The sequence below is a fragment of the Corvus brachyrhynchos genome, unplaced genomic scaffold (genome assembly GCF_000691975.1).
Source record: "Corvus brachyrhynchos isolate BGI_N302 unplaced genomic scaffold, ASM69197v1 scaffold1, whole genome shotgun sequence".
In the NCBI taxonomy this organism is placed as follows: Eukaryota; Metazoa; Chordata; class Aves; order Passeriformes; family Corvidae; genus Corvus; species Corvus brachyrhynchos.
In genome coordinates this window covers 4,806,803-4,826,020 of record NW_008237222.1, presented here as the reverse complement: position 1 = coordinate 4,826,020, position 19,218 = coordinate 4,806,803, and the positions used below count along the sequence as shown (strand labels likewise).

The following is a 19,218-nucleotide window of genomic DNA, read 5'->3' as shown; positions in this document are numbered from 1 at the left end:
CACACTGGGATCCTCTCCTTGTGAGTCAATGAGTGATCATTGCACAACATTTCCCTGCAAATGAGTGTTTGAAGAGCCCTTGGCTGGATTGCACAACCCTACTTGGTCAAAACCTTCTGAAACACTCCTGTCTGCTGAGGGCTCACATGAGGCCCAGCACGTGAGTCACACAGTGTGACCATCTTGACTAACCAGGGGAGGCCACGGATCACCAGGCTGGGCTGCTTCCTCCTCTCCTGGGCTGCAGCATGAGGGAACCACATAGCAAAGCCAATGAATAAAATCACATGGAGCATTTTAAAAAGCCCATTTCTTTCCCACATTTGACTGCTTTTTCTCACACCATCCGAAATGTCAGATACCTGCCCAAAGCAGTGCAGGATCCTGGACACCAAGGTCCAGAGGAAGGGACATGCTGAACTGCTCCAGCAATCTCCACGCTGGAGAATCAGTGCTTTGCCACGGTCACCAAAACAACAGCCATGTTTGTTGCAGACAGTTTGTTTCTGCATGACCCTGGTGCAGGCAGAGCCTGAGTGCCACCACTGAGCTGTGAGCTTGGAGAGGCAGCATCCTTCTCTGTCCTGGGTCATCCAAAATACCATCATATGGATCATCTCGCAGCTTATGTTCCCTGACAAGGGACAGCGGTGGCCACGTCACCCCCATACCTGAGATATGTGTGTTTAGTGAAATGTTGCTGGTGGTTTATATGATAGGACCAAACAGGCCAGTTGCTCCACAGCCTCTGAGCAAGCTCCGCTCTGCACTGAGCCCTAGCACAGGGATTTCCTTCCAGGCAGCTTGCAGCCAGGCACAGTAATTCACATTACTGTCAATAATCTCTGGGTTCGGGAGAGCCATGGCAACTCTTGCAAATCAAATCAGAGCTTTGCAGTCGTTATGCCAGAGGAAAATGTTGCATATGCAATTTGAGAACCTTTATAAAAGCCCATATAAATTCAAAGGTTCAAGGCACTCTTGCATTTCAAAAACTGGAATCTGCAGGTCTGATTTTGAGTCTAGACATTGGTAAATTTAGGTCTGAGCCCATTTGGATTGCAGTGATTTAGCACTGTTTCCACAGGCTCCACCAACCAGCTCCATATCCCATACTTCCCCATAGCTCCAAGGTCCAGCTGGTGACTCAGATGTCCCAGGACACTGTGAGGTGCTGGAGTAATTCGTTTCATCAATCAGTTGCTTGACCCTGCAGTTGCTCTGCAGAAATATCCAGCAGAATATCAGCCCTAGCTTCTTTCCTTCCATGTGTCTACTTTAACCTCTTACCCATCAGATTACTTTTGGGCTCATTGACTGTGAATGTTACAGTATAATGATAATCTGATCAGGCCAAGGATCAGGGGACCATCAGGGAAAGCCCCAGTCCTGGACATCAAGCACCTCCCTGGGAATGGGGACAGGCTGGGGGACAGGCTGAGGGCAGGCAGGGCAGGGGAGCTGGACACCAGTCGTGCTGCAGCATCACTGGGGCAGGGGCTGACAGCCCTGGGGGGCTGAAGTGGGGTCCTGGGCCATAGGCAGGGTGGGGAGGCACTGGAGACAGCCACATCTGTGAGTGCCCTCGGGGCCCTGAGACCAGCATCACCTCCCAGATCGGTACTGGAAACCTGTGCCTCAGGTTCAGTCCCAGCATCCCAGGTGCCACCCTGAGAGCAGCACAGGCTCCCAGCAGGAGCACACAGCCCCGCAGGAGGGTGATGGCAGCACGAGGGATAGGTTCAGCTCTGGCATCCTGCAGATGTGCTGCCCAGAGGCCAGGCAGAGGTGCCAACAGCTGCACATAGCAGAAATAACCATGACTTTGGAGTCAGCTGTGGTGTCACGCACTGCAAGCTCTGCACATGATATCCTCGAAACCAAGATTGCTGTTATTCACTGTTCCTCATTCCTGGTTGTTGTCCCTTCCCAACAAGATGTGCATGCAGCCCACTCTGGCAGATGCACAGCACTGGTTTGCTATCTGTATGCAGATTTGGCTACAGCTGGGGCACATAGACATGACATTTATTTCAAGCTCCAGAGACTGAGATAGTGACCTGCTACATGTAATACGTTTTTATCCTTGGAGCTTCAGGAATAAGGCAGACACCTTGGGCAACTTGGCCCAAGGTACCCTAAATCTCTTTTGAATGTTACTGGGAGGAAACAATAGCAAGTTTGTACAAAACCCAGAGTAAAATACCTTTTCTTTGTAATCAGAGCTTTGCTAGGCCTGATTCTGAGTTGGTGTAGCTGCAGTGGAGGTTACTGGCCTCCTGCAGGCAGATAACCCAGTATTTTGTGTTTACAGTGGGAATCTTGCCTGTATGAAGGCACCCAGACATGGACCTATCTTGCAATTAAGCCTCCTGCTTCCATTATCCAATCCTGAAAAATTGTTTTCAAATTTAATGAAATGCATTTTTGCATTGATTAAATATCTTCTGTGGGAATTTATTTGTTATGGGAAATTTAAGTCTGCAATGACTGACTGATTAAAAGCACACACAGAAAGGAGAATTAGAAAGTTCTGTCTGCAACAGCCCGAATTTATTAAAGTAATAATCTGGTGGGAATTATAGGTAGGATAACACTTGTGAAAATGACAGCATGTAAAAAGGGATTGGTATTTAATTCTAACTCCTTTTGACTTTCAAATTTTAATCGGTTTTGATACACTGGGCAAATTATTAAGTTCTTTACAAAGGCTTGTTTTAAAATAATTGCACCATATCACACATTGAAATAAATATACAATTAAGCAGACACTATGAAACAACCAATGTGAATAAAACTGCTGAACACGTAAAACTGATGGTGAAGACTTTCAATCTTTAGGAAAAATACATTGATGAAAATGCATATGCTACCTGATTTCAGTGACAAATAGATAGATGGCAGAAAGTATATTCTTAGTGAAAGTACAAAAAAAGGAATTTTTTGTAATTATGTGGATTTCAAAGGTGAAGACATGCTGTTGACAGCAAGACACAGATGGGGTTCTGCTACAGGTGGCAAGACTATGCCACTGAATACATCGGACAAGACCCAGTTTATACAAACTGGGTGAACAGATTCTGTAAGGCACAAACACAGTCTTACCTCCAAACAGATTGAGGTGTGCAGACCTTTCAAAGGCCCTGTGCACAGATGTGATTCACACCTGCCATCATTTACTGTAAAGTAAATGTCTACCTTTTTGCAAGATCTCTGGATTTTCTCTACTGTTCATTTATATTCTGCAGTGTCGGCTGGTTGCAACTGAGAGGTTCTGAGGCTTGATACTTCAAGTTTTCCAGAGGATGAATGTTCTCCTGAATGCTCCTTTTACTTCTGCAAATGACCTCTGTCAAGAAATGCCGTGTGTTCAGACACCATCTACAATTAGCCCATCTGCCCTGTGTTGAAGGCCACACTCCAGAGAACTTCTGAGGTCTGCAGACACCAGAGGATCTCACAAGGTAAATTATCCAGCTCTTCCAGGATGACAGCAAAGACAGAAAAAAAGCAGCACAGCCCTTAAGAAAAGTCTGACTCTTTGACAATTGGAACTGGTGGGGTTTTATGGTCTATTGGTTTATAAATAAAATGGAAATCTTTCTTGGTTTCGCTCTTCAGCAGGGAGGCTTTGATATGGTGAGGAAGGGCACCTTTGTCCAGCTGCAGCCACTGGTCATCAACATAAACAAAGAGTCCATAGTCCTTGGGCTGGGACACTTCAAACTTCTCAGCACACTGCTGGCTCAGCTGCTCAGCTGTGGTGTCGTGACGGGAAGCAAGTGTCCTTGATTGACCACTGATTTCCAGAAAGGAGATACAAATGAAGTCCTGAAGAGAAACATGAGGAGAGACTTTGCAGTTAGCACAGTAACCTAGGACTGAAGGAGGTAAAATTCAGTCACAAAGCTCTAGCTGCCTAGAGCTCCCAAATATCCTCCAGTCATTCTCCAATATCCTAGTTATTCTCTCCATTCTTCCCTCTGACAGGCTCTGAATCAGCACATACTTAAACAAGCACTTTACCAAATGATCAGCACCATAAAGACACTGAAGTTAAAGCACTTTACTCTAATTTTACTGAATATCCTTAGAGACTGATCTGAAATGGTTCATTCTCCCATCTTTTTACAGCTCCTGAAGAAAGGGTCTCCAAAGAAATGACAGACAAGAATAACAGACCACAAATGTCAGACGTTTGGCCTGAAAACCTCCCGTTTCCCAGAGCGAGGATAGGGCTGGCAGTGTGGTGACCTTGCAACTTCACCAAACAGCACCTTGAGAGCGTGTCCTCTGAACTTCCTTCCATCAGTAAGGAAATAGCAGAAGTTATGCTGAGAAAGCTGATTTACTTGTATCCTGTTTCAGGCAGTAACAACTGTTGTGACAACTTTCATCTTGCCAAACACATAAGGAACAGAATCTAGAGAGCTTTTGGTCTCAGTGGAACCTGTGTGTTTAATTTGCATCTGTGAACGTCAAAACAAATCCCGACCATTTTGTTCAGAAAATAATGAGGTTCCCCAGCAGAAGTGAAATTTCCAAATGTGTGGACTATGGGCTTCCAAACTGCATTTAAGGAGGGTCACTGCAGTTGATCAAGGCAGGCAGAAGGATGGGCAGAGACCTGCTGAGCATATCAGCAAACTGTTGAGATCTGCCAGAATGGGCTTTCCTGTCTCTAATACTACCCCTCATTCAAAGGGATGGAAAATGGCCTTTCAGCTGTTGGAGGTGGTGGGAATCTTCTGGGGATATGTGTCATTTGCTTGCTCAGCTATTATGCTCCATGTTAGGTACTTCTATGAGCTGCTGCCAGAGCAGCACTCAGGACTGGATGGGTATTTGCTGTATCTCAACCACCATTCATAGTTTCTGAGATCATCAGGGACTGGTTTGACTGCAATAGGGGATATCTATTCAACTCCATGCTTTCACACGGCTACATGGACTACTCTCCACCGTAGGAGACTTTCCCCTGGCTTTCCCCTCGGCATGCACAATTTTCAGTTCTGCTCTGTGAAGGCGCTACAGAACCTGAGACGTGGCCTTTTCTGCCTCCCTGTGGCGGGCGGGGCACCCAGCACCCAGCCTCTCACCGCGGCTGGGGGCCCGACACCCATCCGTCCTGGGACCCTCTCCCACTGGTGCACGGGGAGATCTCTGCCAGGCCATGCACAGCATGGGCTTCAAAACTAACCAGACCTTGATGGGTCTTTCCTCCTACTGGACAGGCTCTGGAAGATGCTTGACTGACTGGCTCTTGAGATGTCTCAGATCCTCCTACAGCTTTACGCCATCTAGAAGCAGCCCTGCATAACTTGCTCACATCTCAGTTTAGCCCGTGATTTCCCCAGGCATTAAGGGAGATGGATAAGAGGCGCTCCTGAGTCCCCACCACAGCTCCCACATGCAAAGGCTCCTAGCACACTTCCTTTGAGAATGAACAACAAAATCACTCCGCAGTCATATTTAGAACTACAATATTAGGGGGGTACTTCAAGATTTTAAAATGTATTTCATAAGTAGTATATATTTCAAATGTGGTGGGGTTTTTTTAAGATCTAGAAATCTTGCCCCAGATGTAGTCTTTTTTTATTAGTGATTTCAATTAATTTTGTTTTAAAATAATTACCATATTAAACATTTCTAAGTATAGAGAAAGCATGCAGGCTTTTTCCCTAGAATATGCCACCTACCTGCACTGATGAGCGGGAAGCCCGGGCCTTGTTCAGCGTTCTCCGTCGCTCCCAGCGGTGGATGGAGTCCTGAACCTCCATGCTCAGCTGCCGTGTGACAGTGATTTTGTCATAGTTCTTGATATGCTCCAGGACCCCATAGGTGGTGGTTAAATAATAGGAGCCTGCAAAAGGTGAAAGTCTTGTATAAACATCACACCTCCATGGGCCATTCAGTCCCACTCCCACCCTACCTGCTGATGCCCACAGAGGGGCAGCTGTCTGACCCTTGCACTGCCTGTGCCTCGCTGGAGGGATTGCAGAGGTCACTGAAGTTAACCAAATGAAGGACACCTAATAACTAGTGTCCTCCAGCCCCTTCTGGCTACTGCTCCAAATCAGTATTGCTGCCCACACTGCTGAGGGTGTTCCTGCAAGGGAGCACAGGCTGAAAGGAAAGAGCTACAAAAGCTGCTTTCACAAACAAGCCCAAGCCATAGATGTTTAGTCTTTGGGCCATGGCCATCTTTTTGTAGTGTTTGACAGGGTCCATGCAACAGGTCTGTAACTTGGGCTCCTGAGCAGTCCCCACAATGCAGGGAAATAGAAACGATTGTAGAGTACTGCATGAGAAGCACAAGGCCTGGATCCAGCCCCTAACTCCAGCTACATTGCTCGAATATTTGGACCCTGGGTCACCTGTGGGCTCAACACTGTCTCAGACCTGCAGGAACAAGTCACCCTCTGTTCCCTTCATTCTCCATTGACTACACAGGCAGACCAGGTGTTCACTTGTAATTCCTGGACTGTTCAGAGTTGCGGGATAAATCTTGGTAAAGCAGAGAAGCAGGATAAAGTGGCAAAAGCCCTTTTCCCTCAGAACCCCCCGGCTGATGTGGCATTGCTTGCAGAGGGAAATAAATAACCAGCTGCAGCCACTGGGCGGCAGCGGGGCCATGATAAAAACCGGCCTCATCCGCAGAGGTGCAGGGGAGCCCTGAGAAGGACAGAGATGCTGCTCTGGTTGCAGGGGAGCCCCGAGAAGGACAGAGATGCTGCTCTGGTTGCAGGGCAGCCCCGAGAAGGACAGAGATGCTGCTCTGGTTGCAGGGCAGCCCCGAGAAGGACAGAGATGCTGCTCTGGTTGCAGGGCAGCCCCGAGAAGGACAGAGATGCTGCTCTGGTTGCAGGGCAGCCCCGAGAAGGACAGAGAGGAGCGCCCCGAGCCGGCGCGCGTGCATGCCGAGCAGCAGCGCAGCGTCCCGGGCCGGCGGGGACACCCCCCCAATCCGGGCCCCGCATCCCGGTGCCTGGCAAACGGGGACAACTAGCAGCTGCCCGGGGAGCCCTGTTTTGACGGAGTTTCACATCAATTGCAGTGCCTCTAGATGGCCCTCACACACCACCCAACCCTCGCGGCAGCCCGCGGCTTCCCCTGGCTCCTCAGGCGCTGGGGAGCCCACGGTCAGCGTGGCTGGCTGCCTCAGGGAGGGAAAGATAGCACTTGATTTAAGAGCAGTATTTTTAGAGCACCATTAAAGTTTGGTGTAGGAGAGGAGAGACCAAGACACTGCCATTTGACTTGCTGTACTCTAGTGGATCGATGAGGAGTGTCCTACAGTTATGAAGCTGTGTGCCCAAAACACTCTCATTTTCCTTTACTGTCTCCCACAATGAGGTGCTGAGAATAGACTAAGAAGCCTAAAAGTGCCAATTTTCTCATCTTAAATATAGTTAATACCCTCCTTTGCCTGTCATTCAATATTTCTCCTCTTCTGGCTGAGTCAGAGGTAGCTGTGATGGGACCCAGGATGGGGTGTATCCCTTCCCTCAGAATCCAGGGAAGAAGATCTCTGAGTCCCCCACAACACAAATTCATTACAACTTTTTAAAGAATTAAGTGTTTTCCCACTTCCAGTTTTATTTCCACCCAGTTTTTCCCTATAATCTGTCCTTGTCTTGCCCCAGCAGTCAGCATCACCATTGCTATAAACAAATTCAAAGTATATTTTTCACTTGGAGGAAAAATTTAAGTGATTTTGTATATTGATCTATGCAATTTCACAGTTTTCTCACTTCAGCTTTGCTTTTTTCCCTTTAATTTCTGTACTTGAATCCACTTTTGCTATTCAACTTTCAAAGGCCTTACTCAAGTTAACTTTTGCCAGTTCTACACTTTGCAATCTCAGAGCTGTCTTCACTGAGATGTTCTTTTTTTTCCCATTTCTCGTATCTGCAGTTACTTCCAGTGTCCTTTCTGATGTGAATATTCAGTCAGTTTGACTTGGAACTCCCTCACAAAATTTTCCCTTTTGACTGGAGTGCCCATTTCATACAGTCTTTGCATCTTTGAGCTAAGAGAACTTCCAGCCGGCTTTGCTTTCGATACCCTGATCTCCCCAACCCAGATGACTTCAGTAACCAGCCTGGTAGTGTGCCCCTTTGAAGTGAAGAACCTGTTTGTGTGCAGTGTAGTCACGAAAAGCAGCTTGGTTGTGTCCACAAAATTCTGTGCTTCAGCTAACATTTTTTTCTGCTAAGAATTCTTCTTAGCAGAAAAACTAACCTGTGCAGAAACACCTTACTAATGTACTGTATTGCTACTAATCATTCTATTAGTACTTACTTCTGTCCCACTCTGCACTGTGCGGGCATGACATGCTTAGTTTCAGACTTACATCTAATATAAAAAAATTAGTCTGCTGTTGTTCATCCAGAACTCCTTTCTAGAACCTCAGTATTTACCAAAGAAAAGTCTAAAACAGACTCCATTTGATTTGCTTAGTGACTACTTGGTGATAAATTATCTGTGTTCCTAATTCAGAGTGTGTAATTGGTGATTGTCACTTGGGAAGCATGTGCTTTCCAAGCTATATTTAAGAAACTAGAGGCCCACAGTTCCTTGGGGCATTTACCTCTCTAATAACAGAGGTCTTTAGTCACTTCCAAACTCAGTATTCCTCCCTAACCTAACTTTATTTTCTCTGTCTCTCTATAGTGCTCAGTCAGAGAACATTGTCAGGTTTCACTCAAATTTAAGAGTAGAGTGACCATGAGAATGATGTATGGCCTCAGGCATACAATGCAGTTTGAGAAATAGGCTCTTTTCTCATTGGAATAAATAAAAGTATCTGCACAATTGTTTGTAGCAGCTGTTTAATTTTAGCAAAGACCTTCCAGCTCTTCAGTCTTAGGGCCAAGGAAGACGTCTCTGTTTAGTTTGCTAATCCAGCACCTCAGTTATAATTTATGATGAGTCCCTGCCTTTCTAGCTTGTTTCTTAAGGCACTGCGCTGCTAAAAGGAGTTAAAGTGTTTGGCAATAATTTTAGACCTTCAGATTTGAAAAGATTGGCCAAAGCATTATGCACAAAATCTAGCCAGAGGCCTGCTGCCCCACTTTCATAAACACTGAAATGAGACAAATAATGATTTCCAAAGTGAATATCCCATGAGCAAACACTGTACTCTTACCTTCTCCTAGCTGCAGAGCAGGGTCCATGAGCTCCATCATATACTCCACATTCAGAAGGACTTCAGTCAAGTTGCTGCGGGCCAACACATACATGAGCACAGGGAGGAAGTCATCTGCACCATAGTGCTTCCCTGAGCAAAGAGAAACACAGTGTGGTCCCAAAAACACCACAAAACCATGTTCCCACACAACAGTGTCGAATTCTCAAACAGCAAGTCATTTGTAGACCTTAGCTTATATTATCTGAAGAGTTAAAGCTCAAAAGCAAAGAAAAAATACTGAAAACAGAAAGTTAGATCATTTAAAAAGTAAGTAAACTTGCTTCAAGCCCAAAATAGGATCTTATAAAGTAACCAGAGAAATACAAATTTAACTTCTTTTTTATCACAGGCAAGTGGCAATTTTTGAAGAGTACAAAGGCTTCCAGCTTGTCCCTCTGATTTGATACTGACATCAAGACTGCAGTTCAGGTTGGCAATTCCAGTAGGGAAGTTGTCTACATGCATTAGGAGTATTTATTCTCTTAGGCTTAATCTATGTGTGGGATCAAAAACCAGAAAATAGAATTTGAGACAGTGGTTTAGGACTGAGGACTTCTGCGTTTATGTCCCTTCAGAAGGCAAAACATCACAGTACATATTCCTAATTAAAACAGTCTCCCAAGAGCTATGGTCTAAGAGGAATCATCTTTCTAACTATGGTGTCTAGCTAAGAAAACAGAAAAATGTTCACATTGGACTTAAACCTAGTTTTTGAAATTGGTGTGCAGCAGCTGCTCAATATTTCCTGTGCTTAACATATTCATATCAACTAAGTTAACAAAGTGATCTAATATGCAATCTGTAAGAGCTCTTTGGGATCTCTGAGGACAAAAAAATGCATGCTAACAGTCATCATTACAAAAAATTACTACTTAAAAGAGAATCCAAACTGAAGCTTCCCTGCATAAACCACAAAGAACACAAGGATAACTTTTCTCATTTGAAAGATGCTTTCACTTTCAACCAACATGTCATACATTCATCATGAAAAACCCACAATAGCAAGTTCCTTACCAGACCTATCTTCCCAACATTCAGAGTTGATCATTCCTCTTAACCTAATCTGCTTTCATTCTGAATGTCTTTCCTCAGACTGTGGGGAGTTTTTTTCCACCTGTGCACTTGTATATGTTGATTTCATGGGCTATGTGTGTCTCACATGAGACCTGCTTGTCTCACCTCAAGGAATCACAGCTACCCTTGATGTAGTTTTGGTGAAATTATGGTCTAGCCATTTTTGGCCCATAGCACACATGGTCTTCCATGGTAGGGCATACATTCCTACTTCTCAAATGTTCCCACTGACTTATTTCAAATATTTGCCATGAGTCACATTTCTTTTTTTGTCATTCCTAGCTGACGCAGATTCTCCACTGGCAAAGAAAATATTCTTCTGAAGCCTCAAATAAACATGAGCTTAGTCCCTGATTAAAAAAGAAAAAAAGTATGGCTTTGAAATAAACCCAGTAATACATCTAGTGAACAGAGAGTTGATCCAGTTAAAACAAAGTGTTAGAGAATGAGAGATCATCAGGGCTGTAATTCAGCCTGTTTCTAACAGAGCCCACACACGCCACAACATAGACAATTTATTTAATGAAAGCTGGATTAACGCTTTCAATTCTGATTGCTTTGTTATGGCTGCCTTTAGTTAAAAGACACAGCCTTAGGTCTTCAACAAAACTATAAATGGACTTCATTGTTCTGTCAACATCTGGATGGACATTTTTTTGTCTGTTGTTCCCTTGGCTTATGTCTCTGTGAAAGGTTTAGCTCTGCGAAGGGTCCAATTCATTACTGTCATATACATTACCTTAATACAAGAAGCTTAGTATTACAGCTGTTTAATATTTTCCAGGAAAAAAAAGAAAAAGATGACAAAACTGACATGAAAATGTAACAGAAAAACTTCACAGCAAAAAGCCCTATTCTCCTTTTGTTCCAAGTACACCAGAGGCCAACAGAGTTAGTTCTGTATAAAACTAGTGTAAAGGAATACAAAATACCAAAGATTTGTTAGGCTCATTTTCCCCTTCATTAAAAACTTCTTCTTTATGATCTGTTAGTTACTGACCAGTGGCATGGATAGAATGATTCTAGTTTCCTGAAGGCCAAGGGATTTTCAGTGCAACACCAAAAGCAGAATTTCCCCTACTACTTCTCTTCCATGACTAATTCATGTCATGTCTGATAGGGCACCCAAGAAAGTTGCTACTTCACAATATAAATTCCTATTCTCTGGAAAAAAAACCCCTGAGGTGCTTGTTTGTTGGTTGGTTTCTTGGTTGGTTGGTCAGTTGGTTGGTTGGTGTTTTTTTACATGTCACCAAAATAGATCATGAACAGAGAACAGACTGACCAACTAATGAAGAGTGGAAACAGCAGCTTGGAACTAAACAATTCCATGTCCCCATTCATCAACTTCTGGTGTCAACAGAAGTGAAAGTTAGAGGATAGTTCTTAAGAATGCCTACAGAATCTCTCTGTTTCTTTTTTGTTGTCTGAGAAGTGGTTATACGTACAATCAGGCATGGAGTCAATTATTTTTCATGCTATCTCATTTCCATAAGCTGATTTAGCTGCTCTGCCCTCCAGTCCTTGGTATAAACTTTTTTCAACTTTAATACTTCACAGAAGTATTTTTGGACTCCCAGCTGTTTATATGCCTTAAATACAAAAATCTGATATACAGTTTCTTTTTGAGTAATAAAGGCTGAGCAGGGATGTCTGACTGAAATAATGGAAAGAACACATGCTCCATATGCTGTATGCTCACAACCTGCATAAATGACTAGACACCACTTTAATCCACTTGTGGTTATACGATACCCAATTTTAAATACCAACATCCATAGCAAAAGCTGAAGTCAGCAGGAGCAGAATGTGTCAACAAGAGAAAAGCAAAACTAATCACCAACGATCTAGCTCTGACTCCATGTGTTGCCACAAATCTCCAGTGTGGCCAAGGGCAGGTCAGGCATGGTACATTGCACCTTGTAGGCATTGCAATAGCATCTCTCCACTGGTTGCACATGGAGCCAAGGAAAAGTGCCTGAGAGGGCATGACTCAATCTCCCCTGTTCTCCTGGCTCCTGCAGGAGCAGGGACTAGCTTTGGCATGTACAGCCATCAGTCCAAGCATAGCCCTGAGGTGCTCTGTATCTCAGTCCACTCACGGGGATAATAGGTGCTGTCAGAAACTCAAATATGACCAGAAGCAGGAGTCTACAAAGATAGATGAAATAATGCCTGTGAACCAAGATACCTGAGATATTGTTTCAGCATGGCATAACCTATGTGCTTCCTGTGCCATGAAAGGCACCAGGGCACTAACCAGTGTCCTTCCGGGAGCTGCAGCAGGAGTATTCTCTGCAGGCTACTGCCTCCTCAGCTCTACTTTCAAGCTGGGCCTGAGCCAAATTCCTAGACCTGTGTGGCTTGCTCCATCTGTGGTCTCTCACAGAGGGGTATTTTTGCAGCAGAGTCAAATCTAGCTCTGACCCTGCCACTGCTCTCAGTGCCTATTCAAGGTGGTGGTGTCCTACTCCAGATATGACTTTCTTGCTTTATTTCCCCTTCTTCCCTGCAGGGTCAGGAAACATTTATTTCATAAATGTCTCTAAGAAGCTTAAAATAAGCCTTCTCTTCTGCCACAAATTCATCCTATTATGTTTATAGCAAAGCAAATACAACGTCAGCTCCTAGCTGGGATGCAGCACTTGAATAGATGAGTATTAATTAAATACATGACTTAAAGCAACTGGAATTCTGCCCAAACCTCCATAAAGAAATTACAGCCTATTTTAACACATTCATGCATTCCTTATTTTTCTGTATATATTCTGAAAACCAGCAGACAGGGGTGATACCCTGCACCTTGCTCTAATATTTTACAAACACTAGCTTGCTTGATGTCTAGAAGCAGATCTCCATGAAATATGAATTTTAGCCTCAGTTTGTAGCTGGGAAACCTGAGGTGCAGAAAGGTTAACTGGAATTTGTTCAAGATCATAAGAAAAGATTGTGACTTTCCTTCCACACACTAGCATATTGCTGTCTATTGTCTATCCCATACTACTTTCAGCAAGGTTTAATTTGTGATATAGTGAATTAGGCAAGTTAATAGGTGCAGACAGCATGAATCCACTTCAAAAATGTGTGGTTTAGAGATCAGATGAATTTTTTCCCCATGAAAAATTTGAACTGGCTCTTTGATTCAAATGTAGAAATTGTACTAGATGGCAGAACACCCAAAATGTCTAGTCTATCAGTCCTCATTAAAAATAACTTAAATACAAATATCCTCTTCCAAAAGATACCAAAGTTAACCTGTTATGTATAGCTTAATTTTCCTTCTCATTTCCTGAAGGCCAAGGGATTTTCAGTGCAACACCAAAAGCAGAATTTCCCCTACTACTTCTCTTCCATGACTAATTCATGTCATGTCTGATAGGGCACCCAAGAAAGTTGCTACTTCACAATATAAATTCCTATTCTCTGGAAAAAAAACCCCTGAGGTGCTTGTTTGTTGGTTGGTTTCTTGGTTGGTTGGTCAGTTGGTTGGTTGGTGTTTTTTTACATGTCACCAAAATAGATCATGAACAGAGAACAGACTGACCAACTAATGAAGAGTGGAAACAGCAGCTTGGAACTAAACAATTCCATGTCCCCATTCATCAACTTCTGGTGTCAACAGAAGTGAAAGTTAGAGGATAGTTCTTAAGAATGCCTACAGAATCTCTCTGTTTCTTTTTTGTTGTCTGAGAAGTGGTTATACGTACAATCAGGCATGGAGTCAATTATTTTTCATGCTATCTCATTTCCATAAGCTGATTTAGCTGCTCTGCCCTCCAGTCCTTGGTATAAACTTTTTTCAACTTTAATACTTCACAGAAGTATTTTTGGACTCCCAGCTGTTTATATGCCTTAAATACAAAAATCTGATATACAGTTTCTTTTTGAGTAATAAAGGCTGAGCAGGGATGTCTGACTGAAATAATGGAAAGAACACATGCTCCATATGCTGTATGCTCACAACCTGCATAAATGACTAGACACCACTTTAATCCACTTGTGGTTATACGATACCCAATTTTAAATACCAACATCCATAGCAAAAGCTGAAGTCAGCAGGAGCAGAATGTGTCAACAAGAGAAAAGCAAAACTAATCACCAACGATCTAGCTCTGACTCCATGTGTTGCCACAAATCTCCAGTGTGGCCAAGGGCAGGTCAGGCATGGTACATTGCACCTTGTAGGCATTGCAATAGCATCTCTCCACTGGTTGCACATGGAGCCAAGGAAAAGTGCCTGAGAGGGCATGACTCAATCTCCCCTGTTCTCCTGGCTCCTGCAGGAGCAGGGACTAGCTTTGGCATGTACAGCCATCAGTCCAAGCATAGCCCTGAGGTGCTCTGTATCTCAGTCCACTCACGGGGATAATAGGTGCTGTCAGAAACTCAAATATGACCAGAAGCAGGAGTCTACAAAGATAGATGAAATAATGCCTGTGAACCAAGATACCTGAGATATTGTTTCAGCATGGCATAACCTATGTGCTTCCTGTGCCATGAAAGGCACCAGGGCACTAACCAGTGTCCTTCCGGGAGCTGCAGCAGGAGTATTCTCTGCAGGCTACTGCCTCCTCAGCTCTACTTTCAAGCTGGGCCTGAGCCAAATTCCTAGACCTGTGTGGCTTGCTCCATCTGTGGTCTCTCACAGAGGGGTATTTTTGCAGCAGAGTCAAATCTAGCTCTGACCCTGCCACTGCTCTCAGTGCCTATTCAAGGTGGTGGTGTCCTACTCCAGATATGACTTTCTTGCTTTATTTCCCCTTCTTCCCTGCAGGGTCAGGAAACATTTATTTCATAAATGTCTCTAAGAAGCTTAAAATAAGCCTTCTCTTCTGCCACAAATTCATCCTATTATGTTTATAGCAAAGCAAATACAACGTCAGCTCCTAGCTGGGATGCAGCACTTGAATAGATGAGTATTAATTAAATACATGACTTAAAGCAACTGGAATTCTGCCCAAACCTCCATAAAGAAATTACAGCCTATTTTAACACATTCATGCATTCCTTATTTTTCTGTATATATTCTGAAAACCAGCAGACAGGGGTGATACCCTGCACCTTGCTCTAATATTTTACAAACACTAGCTTGCTTGATGTCTAGAAGCAGATCTCCATGAAATATGAATTTTAGCCTCAGTTTGTAGCTGGGAAACCTGAGGTGCAGAAAGGTTAACTGGAATTTGTTCAAGATCATAAGAAAAGATTGTGACTTTCCTTCCACACACTAGCATATTGCTGTCTATTGTCTATCCCATACTACTTTCAGCAAGGTTTAATTTGTGATATAGTGAATTAGGCAAGTTAATAGGTGCAGACAGCATGAATCCACTTCAAAAATGTGTGGTTTAGAGATCAGATGAATTTTTTCCCCATGAAAAATTTGAACTGGCTCTTTGATTCAAATGTAGAAATTGTACTAGATGGCAGAACACCCAAAATGTCTAGTCTATCAGTCTTCATTAAAAATAACTTAAATACAAATATCCTCTTCCAAAAGATACCAAAGTTAACCTGTTATGTATAGCTTAATTTTCCTTCTCAGAAGTGATCTATGATAATAGGCAGTGTAATGGGATTGCTCTGAGTTTTAGGAGCTTCTAACACGGATTCCACATTGGCTGCTGAAGGATTGGAGCTCAGTTTCCTTTCCAGAAGCCCAGCTATCCCACTGAAGACACATGGCTTTGCTTTCGTCAACTGCAGAGACTTATAGGAGAGCATGAGAGCAGCTAATATCTGGTTGCTCAGTTCTGTAGGGGTGACAAACTTCATTCTAAAACTTAAGGAAGAGAAATATTCCAATGGAATATATGTCCTATCTTATCCTCTTTTTCCAAAAGCGGGCTAAGCGCATTAGCCATGTAAAACTACACAATAGAAATTATTAAATCAGATGTTTCGATCACCTAGCCAATTCTATCACTAGTACAAACTATAGTATTGAACTATATACTCCAGCTGCCTGTGCAGTTCAAAGTCCAAAAATGAAGCTTCATAATCTGAGGTAGTTCACAAGTTAGAAATGTTGCAGTAAGAAAACTGTACCTCCATTCTTTTTGAATCTCCTTTGAAAGCGGTCTGCCCATCTTTCAAACTTCCAACCTGAAGTTAGAGCTTTTCCATTCCTGATCTTCCTCACTCATGGTCTGACCAAACTTGGCCTGTTTGTCTCACAGTTTTTCTTCATAAACCAATGCCTATTGCTGCTTTTTTTCCCATCAGTTCTCTTCCACAGTGGCAGCTCCCAGGCAGCACAAGGCTGGGTGACCCAGGCACACCACTGCCAGTACACACCACACATACTGCAGATTTGCATTGTTTCTCACTCTACAGGTGTCACTTGTGGTTTTGATGAAAAGCAGAGGTTCTCATTCTACTCACTTCACACAACACACCTTTAATCTTTTGTCTGAGTAAAGGTATTTCTGAAAGATACATAATAAGGGTTTTTTCCTACATAACATTACAGTGTTTCTATATAAATTAGCTATGTGCCCAGGTGTCCCTGTGCATATTGCAGCATGCCTTCCAAGTGTAAGAGTTGCTTGATTCCTGCCTCTTCCTTTTTCTAGTGCCAAAAAATCTGTCAGCCATTTTGTGGGGGGTGGGTTTCCAAACTCTTTTTTTTTTCCTATTTTTTAAAATCCATTTTATTCTTACTAACCATTCCTAGTATTTTTAGCAGGCAGGTTACATATTTTCAGATTGTAGGTTTTACTCTTGGAGGCATATGTTTCTGTTATTTAAGTTTGCATAGAAGTTGGAAAAGCTCAGTGAGACACCTCAATACTATCATAATTGTGCCTTTGGTGAGAATTCACTTACTAATATCACTACCTACACAGTCCATATGAGCATCTGAACCAGTAGCCCTTAATTTCTTTTATAGCCAGTAATGAATTAATCAATATTGTCATTGGAGCTTGCCTTGAGTCATCTCACGCTAAAGCAGAAACCTATATGTAGCCAGATGAATCATCTGGACTCCATGGACTGACTCCACAATGTAATGAGAAGCTGGGCACGATACCCCTCTGTGGCCACCTACAGCGAGATGTAGCCAGAGATTAGTCCTACTTCAACTCTACCATGGAGCTGTACTCAGTGGCTCTTGAGAGAAGGGTGTATGACAAAGCCTGTGAACTTGCCTTCCTAATTCCTTGCAATGAATCAGATCCACAAGCTGATTGCTCTCAGCTTGAGGAAGACATGCTAGTTTAAACCAGTTGAGGATCTGACCCATTCAGTTCTTAGTCTTAAGTATCAGGGATTTCAACCACAGCCAATTTATCAGGCAGATTTTGTCATGTAGTATGAATTGTAATCAAACCAAAGATCTCCTCCTTTCTTAAAATGTCGATATACATGGAGTCAATCAAGGTAGACTTCAAAGTTTCATGACTCTTTCAGCAGTGCAAAGATGGGCACTACCACAGGTACAGATGTTCCTAAATAAGCCTGTTCTTAGTTTTAAAGAAAACTTGGTACTTCTTGCGACATCCTAGCCAAACCTGGACTGCTGTACATGGGTCTCAGCATGTTACAAACCTTGCATTTTCATATGTGTCTGAAAAAAAGGTGCCTGATTAGGTAGTGTTTGCACTTTGCTTTGAGATATGAAGCCATATTCTTAGGTCAACTCACCCTGTGGTCAGCCTAAAGCGAATAAAGACCTGGCCTGAGCTGACAAATTGCGACTTAAGCCAGACGCCAGTGGTTTCCACGTTATTGAACAGGTAATTTTTCTGACAGAGGTGGACTGGTTTTGGTCCTGCAGCAGAGGGAATGATTAGTTTTGTATTCCATCTGCTCTGATCTTGGAAGAGGAGGGAACTTTCTAGTTCAGCAGTGAGGAAAAGGAGCTAAAAGGAGAAGAAGCTATTGCACAGGAAGCTGAGCATGGCCTCTGCTCTTCCTGTGTGAAGAACACTGCTCTGCCTCATGGCTGGCTGAAAGTAAAAGGGGCCCTGTGCTGTTGCTCTTGAGATGGGCAGAGAGCAGGAGGAAAATTCCTACCTGCTAAAATCTGCTCTGAGTAGCCCACAGCATGCTCTTCTGCATGCCACCAGCTGGAATTCCCTGTCAGAAAAATATTTCAGGTTGCTGAAAATTTGTCTTTGCCAGTGGCAAATGACAATGATCTAGGATCAGCTCATTCTGTGAAAGAGGTTTCACACATTTTGCTTCTAAGTGGGTCTATAGTGCATTTCACTCAATTTCTCTCCACGGTCACTGTTTTCCAGGAGTTAGATACAGCATTCTTCTCCCCTTAGCCTGTTTTTCTGGTCGGAATTAATTGGGGTACATTTCCATCACTCCAGGCCAGTTTTCTTCTGGCCAAGCCCTGATAAGCATCACTGATGATGTGTAAGGGAGAGGGAACTGGATGCACAGGAGTGAAATCAGCTGCCAGCCTACACCCTGCTGGCAGTAGTACTCAGGACAAGAAAACAGCTGAGCGGGCTGAAATGCAGTGCTTTGGTTAGCATAGCAAACCACAATGAAACCATCTGGTTTCATTAATGTCAATATTTTAAACATGTAGGGATTTTTGAATTATTTCCCTGACCCCTCATTTCTGTTACATAAAATGACACAACAGTATTTCCTTCAACAGAGAAATTCCAGCCCTGAGCTAGCTAAGGTGTGATGTAATACATAACATACCACCACCATCAGAAGGAGACTGTGTGGGTTTTAATGAGGATTGCAAGTCCTTGATCTAAACCAAATTTATTCTCAAACTTCACACAACTGTTTTAACAAAGTTACAGCAAATTCCCCTACATATTTCTAAATCTTCTCATAATACCTGAAGACAGTGAGAGGTCCTTTCCACCCTGCAGCTAAGGCTCAGCCCTGGGGTGGTTTCTTGCTCTGCTGTTAATGGGTCTAGACTGGTTGCTGACCCTTGCTGCTTACTATCCAAGAGATCACCTTGAGGTGAG

General features: G+C 43.4%; 1 protein-coding gene across 2 annotated transcripts in view; it reads right to left on the bottom strand.

Annotated features, from left to right (window-relative positions):
* Nucleotides 1-2,527: 2,527 nt before the first annotated feature.
* RIN3 (Ras and Rab interactor 3) overlaps nucleotides 2,528-19,218 on the bottom strand; it is a 70,332-nt gene continuing 53,641 nt past the window's right edge. For both annotated transcript variants that reach the window (XM_017729021.1, XM_017729022.1), the window contains exons 8-10: nucleotides 9,152-9,283; nucleotides 5,700-5,863; nucleotides 2,528-3,831 (exon numbers count right to left, since the gene is read on the bottom strand). In XM_017729021.1, coding sequence (XP_017584510.1) covers nucleotides 3,523-3,831; nucleotides 5,700-5,863; nucleotides 9,152-9,283 — 605 coding nt within the window. In that variant the 3' untranslated portion in view covers nucleotides 2,528-3,522. The remainder of the gene's footprint in view (nucleotides 3,832-5,699; nucleotides 5,864-9,151; nucleotides 9,284-19,218) is intronic.